The sequence below is a fragment of the Cyrtonyx montezumae genome, unplaced genomic scaffold (genome assembly GCF_038088225.1).
Source record: "Cyrtonyx montezumae isolate F1298 unplaced genomic scaffold, pur_monq_1.0 scaffold_2, whole genome shotgun sequence".
In the NCBI taxonomy this organism is placed as follows: Eukaryota; Metazoa; Chordata; class Aves; order Galliformes; family Odontophoridae; genus Cyrtonyx; species Cyrtonyx montezumae.
Genome location: NW_027071936.1, coordinates 60,915,400 through 60,926,516, shown reverse-complemented (window position 1 = coordinate 60,926,516; position 11,117 = coordinate 60,915,400). Strand labels below are relative to the sequence as shown.

The window sequence follows — 11,117 nt, the reverse complement described above, 5'->3', positions numbered from 1 at the left end:
GGGGCACGCATGCTCAGAGTGAATGCTGGAGTCTCGCCTGCTTGTTTCAGCTGCTCCACGGGTGAAGAGAAAGCTCAGGTACTGGGCAAACTGGTCCTTTGGGAATATTGCAGCCCACAGAATGTCACCACCGTGATGCATGCGTGTGGCTTTGTGCATACATGTGGGTCTTTGCATATCACAGTTCACCTCCTTCTTTGCAGGGAGGAAACTGCTGATTTTCACTGTCTCTCCTCATTCCAGGCTGGGAAGACCGCTTGAATTATTGACGCGAGCAATGGCGTTGCCGTCTGCCTGGAGCGTGATGCGTGTGGCGATCCCGTTCATCTCGGTGCTGGGCCTGCTAAGTGTGAGGCTTGTGGGGGCCAGCCAGGACTCGGGGAGTGTCATTCCTGCTGAAAGTAGGTACTGCCGTGCTGCGCTCATGCCCCGCTGCACGCATCCTGCTTTGTGCCCTCCTCTTACCACACAGACAGCTCCGGGTGTACCCTGCTGACTGGCTCAGGCACACCTTGCAGGTCTTGGCTTTGGATCACAGCTCTATTTTAATTTATTCTGTCATTTTGAGCGAGTCTCTAGTTCAACTTCCTCGTCTCTAAAATGAGGCAATAGTTGGAAGACACTAGGGAACAGAGTCAGTGTTTTCAGGATGTTTTGGTCAGGAGGTTTGAAGTAGCTGCCCACTGGAAGCTTAAATACCCTCTGGGGGGTTCTTTTATTTTTTGAGAACAGGAAATGTAATTGCGTACAAACCAATTTCCCATTCTTAGCCTCACTTTGTATCACAGCTATCTTTTCACTTTACTACTCAGATATCTAGAATGAGATCTAACTTAGTCACTGCATCTTATTCTCCTAAAACTGCATTTTTAATTACATTAATTATAATTAATACACCCAAGACATCTTCCCTAGGACTTGAATACTGACTTGCCTTCTTTTTTGTTCCGCTGTGTTTTTTGACTAGTGGTAAGTGTTGGTCTGTTCTAAAAGAGGCCTCACCTCTATCTTATGTCTGTTTTCTATGCATTAATTCATTAACTTTAATAAGTCAACTGGTCTATACTGTTCTCTCAAGGAGAATATCATGCATAAAAAATAAATTATGTGTGATTTCTGTGTGTCTGTGTTAGCAGAGGCAAGGCAACATATCCTGGAGAGAAAGTACGTGATGGTTCCTTGTTCCTCCCATGTAGTGGAAACTCCCATTTTATCCATAGAACCAACACTTGGCCACCGTCTCCAAATCAAATCTGATCTTTCTGATAACCTGTGACCAGGCTACTAAGTCCCGAGCAGCCCTTGGGAAAGATTCCTTGTCTTGTTTTGTTCTTGCATGTGAGAGTGAGGAATGAGGGGCACTCTGTTTCTGCAGAGATGCGCTGCTCTGCCCTGAATCACAGAGGCTGGCAGCATTGCTGTGGTTGTGTGAATGGTGTTTATGTCTGAGGGCAGACCAGGAGGAAGGCCCCTGATTCATCATGAATTATAAATATTTTTTTCCTGCTGGAGGGGCAGAGTTTTAAAGCAACAAGGAGCTTGCAATGCTTCTCATCAGCAAGTGGTTGAGAAAACGCTGCAGTTGCTCAGTGCTCCAAATACTCTCCTTTGCCCATCAGTGCCAGCTGCTCTCAAAGCCTGGAAATGCTCCTAGACACATAAAATGAGGTGCAGTGCTTGGAATTCAGGACACTGGGCCAGAGCTTTGATGTGATCTAGTACAGACGTTCCTGAATCTTCCTCTGCTTGATATCAGCTCCATAGGCTATTTCTCACTGAGGTCTCTATCCTCCTGGGCACTGACCCTTTTTGAGGACAGTGCTGCTGATATTCTTAAGTCCATGTTATCTTCTCAGTGCTGTAGATGTCCTGTGCTATTGCATGACACTGATCTCTGGTCTGGGGTGCCACCTCCTACACTCCACTTTGCTTCCTTTCTTCCAGTCAGAGAGCCAGGCCCAGATCTTTATGAATAATTCTAATTAGGAGTCATTAATCAAGTCCTAATACTTTATACGCACTACTTTGCATTTACAAAGACTGTTCAAGTATGAAGTGGTGTTGCTAATGCTTTCAGAGTACTTTCTATAAAGTTCAGAGCAATCCACTAAAAAATAATTAAGCAATTTCCCCAAGCTACCATAGCATTTCCAGCCCAGATCACCCACTGTGAAGGCTGAAATGTGGAATGGAAGAACAGAAGCTGGTCAGTCTGGTTGCATTAGCCAAGGTGCAGGAAATACAAAGTGCCATGTGCATGTGCGGGAAAGTAAATTAGACTTCCACAGTGCTTTCAGTTCCAGTTTTTCACCAAGAAGCATATTTGGAGCTCTCCTCCCCCACTTCTCCCCAAACACACAAAAGCAGACACAGTCTTCATGCTGACAGGATCCATTTAAAGAATTATAGCTGACTCTTGATGATTCTCATTATGTTAAACCACAAACCTGTTAAGTCTCCCTATGAATGATAGCCTGTTCCCAGCTGTCAGCGAGGAATTAATAGCACCCTGCTGTACTTGGCTATAATGGGACTTAAGTTTTGGTTCCACAATTTCTTTAAGCTGATGTAAATCTGCGCTGCTTCTGCCCTTCTCACTGTAACTTTCTTCCTTGTCCTCATTCTGACCATAGGACTCGTGCATTCAGGAGCTGGTCTGGAGAAAAAGTTAGCAGTTCAGCTGCCCAAGCAACATCATGGTCACCTTGCTGTGAGCAAGGGAAAGAGTGGGAACACGCAGTCAAGGACAGAGAGCAGAATGTACTTAGATTTGTTTAACCCTCTTGTGAAACCAAGCAGTTACTTCAAGGAAATGTCCACAAGCATCTTAGTGAGAATGTAGTGAGCATTAAGAGAGGTTGAGCCCAGCTAGGTAGAGCAGCTTGCAGGCCAGCTCTTCAGTCTGGAAGGGTGACACTGAGGCAGGGAGTGATGGAGATCAGCAGAGTCAGAAGTGTGACAAGGATGGTGATTATATAATAAATGTCTCTCTCTGCAAAAATTGGAGGCAGAAAGCAACACAAGTAGAAGTAAACTTCAGAGCCAGCAAGACTGACAATTCGCTCACAGCGTGTGCTGCTGAGCTGTGGAACTCATTGCCATAGAGTGCTGCAGATGCTGAAAGTTCCCATGGATTCAAGAAGTAATGTGTCAGATTAATGTGAGAAAAATCCATGGAGGCCTTCTCAGGTCCAAGACTTGGGATGTTGATTTTCACATCCCTTGGTAGCCTAGAATAACACTGCTGGAGGTCTAATCTAGACGTTTAATCACAGAATAATGGAGTTTTAGGGGTTGGAAGAAATCTCTGGAGATCATTTAGTCCAACCGCCCTGTTAAAGCAGGTTTCCAAAGTAATTAAACCCCATTCCATCCCAGCCCACTCCACTATTATTCCCACTGAGTGTTTTTACATCAGTTGTCTGCTTGAAGCAATGCTGGACCACACATGGCTACCACTGTGAACCTTGGGGGTTATTTATTAATTACTGTAATTATTTTTATTAATTCCTGTCTCTGGGAGTACCACAGGTTAATTTTAAGCTCCTCAGACTCCATCAGTAGACCCCATGATGAGCACACCTGCACCCCACCTGCTTCACAGCAGGCTGATAGGGATCACTAACAGTAATACTCATAATCACTAACAATGGTACACAGTTTACGGAAGAACACTCAGTGAACACCACCAGCCCCACAGCAGTGAGATGGCTTCAGCACAGGGGAATGGGTAAATCCTTTGCATGGGCACATGGACAAAGGCTCTGACCCTGTGGGGCTGCATCCCATTTCCTACAACTTTGCTCAAACAAACTAAAAAAACAAAACAAAACAAAAACAAAACAAAACCCACAACCAACCAAGTTCTTAATCATATATTATCAAAGTATCTGCTACTGTCTACTATAAGAACCTGGCTTGTTTGATAGCTTAAAATCTCAGCCAGTCAGGGCTTGGGTGTTTCTGCTGATAAAAATCAGACTGTAGCTGTATAATTGCCAGATAGTTGGGATTTGCTGCCCCAGTTTTATTTGGGGATCTACATTCAGGTTGTTCTGTGCTAAGTGCAAGAAGTTTGATGGTGAGTTCAACAGTGCCTTAATTTGCAAAGCTGTGCTCAGGGCTGCATGAGAAGAAGGTTCACAGCCAGCTTCCTTCCTGGCTGTTCTCCCAGGTACAGCTGCCTCCTCATCTGCAGTGGTGCTGACTCAGTGAGCCCTCTTTGTGCCACCATAAGTCAAAGTGACAGGTCAGCTTGAACAGCTGGATGTTGCCATCCTGGGATACTGCAGAGTCATAGACTATCCTGAGTTGGAAGAGACCCACAAGGATCATTGAGTGCAGCTCCTGGTTCTATATGCAATATGGTGACGGTCCCTTCAGGGCAGGCAAGTCGGCCAGGGTAAGCTGCTTTCTGAGAAGAGCACTGTAATGAGGAGTAGGCCATGGCCCCAAGTGAATGGCAGATTTGCCAACAGCACGCTGACTATTCAGGTTCTTCCTCCATGCTCAGAAGTGAGAACAGTTCGACTGTCAAAATCCTGATAACAGGCTGCAGGGAGCTCTGTAGCCATCTCAGCAGCAGCTTTGCACTCACTTTGCTTTGTCAGAGCAGCACGAGTGGCTGCCTGGGGACAAAGATTTTAGCATTCCCCCATATACACTGTCAGGGGTCTGTGATCAATGTAAAATATCATTCCCCTTGCATCCTCTCCTAGTGTCTGCAATTTCTTCCTCTGAAAGCTCACATTCCATTTACTCTGTAACTACAGGGCACGAGATCAGTGAAGGGTGAATCCTGGCAGAGCAGAAATGCCCAGGCCCAGGAGTGAGCCAGAAGGTTGTTGGCACATCTCTTTCTCCTCCTCTCTCTGCCTTCCCCCTGTCCCTGTGTGCATGCACATTGGCACGAGCTGCAGAGCCAGTGGGACACTTTGTGTTCCTGGCAGAGAAAAAACACAGCAGCAGGTGAAGGAAGCATATACAGATCTGGTGCTGACCCTTGCCAAGCTGTTCTTGTAAGAGCTCCTGTAGAAACAGAGCTGGCAGTCTGATTTTTGATCCCTGTTTGCAGCCAATCTGTGGGGAATTAACTCTTTTGTGAGGAGGAGCAGGGGATTTCCATTTCAAAGAGGGAGGATGGGGGCTGAAGGCATTCAGCATCCGGCAGAACAAAGCTTGGGCTGTGTTCAGGAAAGGCCACACAGCGAAGCACCCTCCAGTATTTGCTAATCTTCGCTCAAGAAGTGAGCTCTTGCACAGTACAGGTTCATAGCCCCGTTCTTTGCGCAGATGCAGGTGTGGGTGCTGGTAAAATGGGTTTTCTCCTGGCATTACAAGGCCGCTGAGCGTTCCTTCTTTGCACTGCTGCATTCCAAATTTCATGCTGTGACAGTGATGTCTTTTTTCTATACCTTTTTTTCCAGGCCGTCCCTGTGTTGACTGCCATGCGTTTGAGTTCATGCAGAGGGCGTTGCAGGATTTGAAGAAGATGGCATATAATCTAGACACTCGGGTATGTGCTTCTGTAGAAAAACTTTCCTTAGCCTTTGTCTCCAAGCGGCCAGGTCTGCCTGTCTGCATACAGCAGACACGACATCTCTGCTGACTCACTTTCATAGCAAATAGGATTGCACCAAGTGCAGATTATTTTCCACCCGGTTGGTGAGCTTCTGTATCCTGACTCCTTGCATAACAGGCTAAAGAATTACCCCAGACAATTCATGCATAAAATAAAGAAGAAAAGAAGATGCATGCGGGAGAGAAGAATGAGAAAAGATGCTTTATTCTCTATCTCATAGCATTGATTTTGAGTGGTGGATTCATCTCTCTCTGGGCAGGAGCAGCAGATGAATGGGATGGCAAGAAGGTGGCAAGCAGGGCTGGCAGAGAGGAAAGGCAAACATGTATATTCCATGTTCATGTATTGAAACTCTCCAAGAAAAATGGGGAAGTGCATTTGCTTGGGCAGTTTTCACAGCAAATGGGGCATTTTGCCTCCTCACCTGCCTGTCCTGTGCTGCAGAGGTTCCCAGAGTCAAAACATGAGGGTGTAAAAAAACGCCCTGATTTTAACATTGCCTATGTATGTAGATTCATAAATATACATGGATATTGGCTGAGGTAGAGCTGAATGAAAACTCACAAGTGATTCCATGCTGTCCAGTGTGTGCAAGGAGCAGGAGGATGCAAGGATCACCCTGGTGAGCTGGAGAAGTCTCTGTTCATTGCAGGACAGTTGGACTAGATGAAGTTTAAAGGTCCCTTCCAACTCAGATAATTATGTGGCTCTATAATAAAGCCCCCCACATGTCTTGTACTACCTCTGCTTTCCTAACAGTTCCATATGCACTGGCAACATGATGGTAAAGCAACTTTGGGTAAGTGCAGGCAGACTGGAGCCTCATCTGCAGTTCCTTTGGTGGGCTGCTTTTGTCCAGTGCCATCTTCGTTGTTTAGGGGGGGAGAGTTCCTTGGTCATTCAAAGTCACTTTCTGCTCAAATTGTCATTCACAGCAGTTGGCCACAGAGAAGTAAATCAATTATGTCTCAAGCTGTAACACTGAACGACAATTATGTTGCTTGGTCTTTGGTTTCTTGTGACCTCAGGCAATCATGTAGGGCCCCAGACATTGAGGGTAGAGTTTTCATGAGCTTTCATGAGCTATCAATAACGAACTTATTAGGCCAGAGGTCTGTGCACAATGTGAGTTACATTGCAGAGGTTTCCCATGCAGTAGCCTAAAACTCAATAACCATTTGGCATCAGACTGGGAATCCAGGAGCTCCATCTCTGCAGTTGGGCTGGGCTGCTCTGCTGCATAGCTGGGTTCACCTGTTTGGATTAGATGAATCTAAAATCTTTTGTGCCTATGCATGAGGGAGGTACTGAGACTCCAAAGACATCTCTGGAAGAGATACTTCAGTTAAATACAAATTATTGAGTGGTGCAGAGTTACAAAAGTGAAAAGCCATGGCCAAGCTTCTGCTCTGCTCTCAGAAAGGTACAGCCTTCATACCTTCACTTAACTACTAGTGCTTGGCTGATACTGACCCAATTATATTTTCTCATCCAAGGGCAAACACCGTGGAGGACTGATCAGTCAGGGGCTTCCTATGCCAGTGCCAACATGGCCACAGTTAATTTTGGTAATTGACACTTCTTTCTCATCATCTTTTGCTTTATAGCTGAGTGGTCCCAGAGCTGTTCCTCCTGCCTGTAGATAGTCATGAGTGATGCCTAGGCAGGGTTGGTGGTAACAGTGACAGCCTGTTGGCATTACTGTGAAAACCAATAAGCCTGTGTGACATTAAGATGATTTTGTGATTTCTACTGGGATCCCAGCAATGGGAGCATTCACTCATCCAGGATTGCATTGTATAACCAAGAAGCAGTGCTTCTTGAGTGTACAATAATAATGCCTGCCATTGCACTAAGCTGATAAGCGAAAGCAGACAAGGAATGTGAGCAAGTCCTCTTTAATGCAAAGGTAGGTGTCAAAAGTTTGGGTTGAAAAGGATAAAGGGAAGGGAAAAGCACCTCTCAAACAGCTTCTGCCTGCAAAGCTTGCACTGTGAGAGCAAGAGATGAGCAGCAGAGTGGGAGCAGCTGGGGACAGAAGCACTGGGCTGCTGGGCAGGGAGCCTGGGCTTGGCAGAATAGATCCTTGGGTAGAAGTGCCCAGTTACTGCTCTGGGAGCTGGGTATCTTCATTAATCAGGCCTCTGCTGGTTTTAATTTGTCGGGAAGTGTCATGTAAGGGGAACACCAGCTAGTTTATGTTTCACAGAACTTTGTGATCTTATGTTAACAAGAAATCTCCAAGCTTTAGTGTTTTTAATTGTTTGGGGGTTTTGTTTGTTTGTTTGTTTGTTTTGTTTTGTTTATTTTCCAGTACAAATGGGAAACCCATTTATGTTGAATTTAATCCTGGAAAGGCTTAAGGATTTGTTTTTGTTTTCCCCAATAAACTCTTCAAAGTTAGTCTACAAACTAAAGGGACCACAGACCACAGGTTGATAATCACAAATTTATGCTCAGGAAGATGTCACCCTTCAGTTGTGATTACACTTAGAATCACAGAATCGTGGAATCATTAAGGCTGGGGAAAACCTCAAAGGTTGGTCCAACTGCCCACCTACCACAAATATTGCCCACCAAACGATGTCCTAAGTACCACATCGATGTGTTTCTTGAGCACCTCCAGGGAGAGTGACTCGCTGCCTCCCTGGGCAGCCTGTTGTTGCTATTGTTTTGAGTCTTTCATGCAGAATCCACTTCTGAAATGGTGGTGGTATTTCAGGAAGTTCAATCTTTGTTTCTCAAACAAGTGGGACCAAGGCCAACAAAAATCTAAGCTGTAATAATACAGGATATTATCTTTGAGAATCTGTGATAACTTTTTTTTCCTGGAATACAGAGACCAAAAGCTTGGAAATGATTTTCTACCAAGACACTTAATAACCAAGAACAAATAACTGTAAATGATTTGTACAGAGAATGATTGTTAAGCTTCTGATGGGGTTCTGGAGGCACAGCTCCAAATGGAGTTGGTAAGAAGGCAACCATCACTGAACTAACTCAGATTGAAAGAACAACCACAAGCTCAAGTCCAGCTCTGCCCTAGGAAGTGTTGAGTTTCAGTTTCAGACAACATGGTTAGACTGACAGCTGGATTGAGCCCAGAGTTATTCTGGAGAAGTGGCAGTGTAACGGAGAGCACAATCAGCCCCTTAGCACATGCTATCTGGCACAATTAAATTACACAGTGCTGAAGGCTTCATCAACAGGAAGCCATCAATCACTGGGAAGGAATTAAGAGCAGTGCAGCTGAAAGTGGCATTTTGCTCAGCGTTTAGAAAGGACGCTTTAATAATATCGACAGCTCTGTCCCTGGAAGTTAACTATGAAAACATGTGGATTACAGAAATACTCTCCATGCCTCTTGAATCTGAATATGCTTATCTTGTGTCACTTTTTCTGGATGGAAACCAGCTCTAATAGCTATGATTTTTCACTCAGCAAAGCACCTTGACTACGGCTGTGTAGAGGAATTAGGTCTAATCGATTGTATACTCATACCTTTTTCAAGTGCTTGTTTCAGGGTTTTTATTTCCTTCGTTCTTTCTTTTTTTTTTTCTTTCTGCAGACAGAAACCCTCCTCCTGAGAGCAGAGAAGAGAGGCCTGTGTGACTGCTTTCCTGCAATTCACTGAAACGAGGGCTGGGATTAGGCCAATGGACATGTATTAATATCCATTTTTAAAACGGTGTTGAGTAAATTACAGGAAGATACAGAGTGCCACACCACAAGAAAACAATTTTTATCCAAACAGGTGCAGCACAGTTAGATTGTTTTTGCTTTGATGTGTTCTACCAGTACTGTATGTGATATTGCATCTGCTGAAATGTCAAAAGAAGAAGCAGTGTTAGCGTCTCACTCCTGGGTTTTTTGTAAGGACAGCATCTCACTTCCTTGTTATTTCAAGCCAAAAATTGCCCTTAGACTCTCAGGCCAACCCCTCAGATTATGTAAATTGCCATAGATCTGTAAGTAAGTGGAATCAAAATCTTTTAAGTATTTATGTTAAAATGCGTCCCTAGAAAGGAAAGGAAGCTGCTTTGCAGTGATGCTTAGCTGTAAATTTGCAAACAAGCAGTCACGCTTTTATATAGAAATTAATAGTTGTCGCTGCCTGCTTGGCAGCCCACAGAAGGTACTCGTTCCCAATTGTATCAATAACCCAGTGCATAGCAAACAGTAATCTGTAGCCAGTGTTTGTTTCTTCAGAGCCATGCAGTAGCTGTGATCTTTTCGGAGGGATTTATTAAGTATCCAATGCGATCGCTAACGTTTCCAATCACATGAATGCTGCCTGGCAGTAGAACTGATAGCATCTGCCAAAACCTTCTGGAGAAGTGTCTTTCATTAAAGCAAATCACAGCCTGGGCTGCACCGCTCTCGGTGGCCGCTGCAGAGGGTTCTGGCAGAGCGCCTGCACAACGCCCGCGCACGCAGGAGCCCCCTGCAAACTCTGGTTTTTAAATGTTTTGATTGCAGCCAAATGGTCCACGGCTCTCACATGGACTTCTGCAGGGAGGAATCTCACTCCGTGCTGATGGGTTGCAGCGCTGATGCTATTAATACTCCTGCTGCAGTCAGTGGGAGAGGGGAGGGCAGAACGGTTCAGGCAGTGTAACAGTAGTAGACAAGATTGCACCTTGTTACACTTTGAAAGAATGGTGGCAGATCCTTTCCCCTTGTTTTCCCTTTTTTTCCCCTTCTTGTTTGGGGTGGGCAAGATGGGGAAAACAGAGGATTCCCCCTGTTATGACAATAACAGATTGTCATAAAACTTCAGATGTCTTCCTCAAAATGTAACGAATGGAAATGTGTAGATGAGCTAGAACATCTATGGTACAAACTCGAAGTTTTACACATGCAAGAGTGTGGGAGCAGCATCGACAACAGTGGTTTTCAAAGTTATTTTATCAACCCCCATTTCTCCATAAGCAGCTGATATTCTGCTGCCAGGCTGATCAGTGAGTTACGGCAGTAGCTAGTAACCTTTGTGTTTCCAAACCTCTTCTCTCCCATTTTATTCCAGCACTGCAGGCACAGAGAACTGTGACCCACTGCCAAAATATTTTGTGTGCAGTCACAGTCAGTAGTACGCAGTGATAGAATACACTCTGGTGAAGTCATCTGAAAGGCTGCTGGTTCTCAGTAAGGAAAAGCATCCTTCCGCCTTCATTTGAAGTGGGAATTCTGTTGTCATATGCAGTATCCTAGAGAAACCCTTTATAGGCCATCAGGACTCAGTTTGTATAAAGGAGAAGTATCATGGCACAGCAACACATTGCTTCTAGAAGCACTGCACTCCACTAAAGCACTGGAAACCAGCTGAGGGGAAGCAACAGAGGTTCTCATAATGGAGTGGTTTCTTTTACAACTAAAACAGCAGAACACAACTGCTTTCAAATAGCAGCCTTAGCTTGCTTTCCTCCCACTTCGATTTGAACATAAGCAATGCACAGGTCTTGAACTGATTTTTGGCAGGAGGCAGAATTCCAGCGCTGAGCCTGTGGATTTTTCAGCACAGCTCACTTTCTGGGGA

General features: G+C 44.9%; 1 protein-coding gene across 2 annotated transcripts; it reads left to right on the top strand.

Annotated features, from left to right (window-relative positions):
* Nucleotides 1-9,992, top strand: NICOL1 (NELL2 interacting cell ontogeny regulator 1). Of its 2 annotated transcripts, none has more exons than XM_065736165.1 (4): nucleotides 1-78; nucleotides 244-401; nucleotides 5,427-5,515; nucleotides 9,150-9,992. In XM_065736165.1, the coding sequence occupies exons 1-4, from the start codon at nucleotides 23-25 to the stop codon at nucleotides 9,213-9,215; spliced, it is 369 nt and encodes a 122-aa protein (XP_065592237.1). In that variant the 5' UTR covers nucleotides 1-22; the 3' UTR covers nucleotides 9,216-9,992. The 2 variants fall into 2 exon arrangements, with proteins under 2 accessions (XP_065592237.1, XP_065592238.1); XM_065736166.1 differs by lacking the exon at nucleotides 1-78 and adding an exon at nucleotides 110-153.
* The last annotated feature ends 1,125 nt before the right edge of the window (nucleotides 9,993-11,117 follow it).

What these genes read in the sequence shown, in the direction of transcription:
- NICOL1 (XM_065736165.1), top strand. Translation starts at nt 23, where the DNA reads ATGCTGGAGTCTCGCCTGCTTGTTTCAGCTGCTCCACGGGTGAAGAGA. An exon ending in CGGGTGAAGAGAAAGCTCAG is followed by an intron (nt 79 to 243) that starts GTACTGGGCAAA and finishes TCCTCATTCCAG; the next exon opens with GCTGGGAAGACCGCTTGAAT. An exon ending in GAGTGTCATTCCTGCTGAAA is followed by an intron (nt 402 to 5,426) that starts GTAGGTACTGCC and finishes CTTTTTTTCCAG; the next exon opens with GCCGTCCCTGTGTTGACTGC.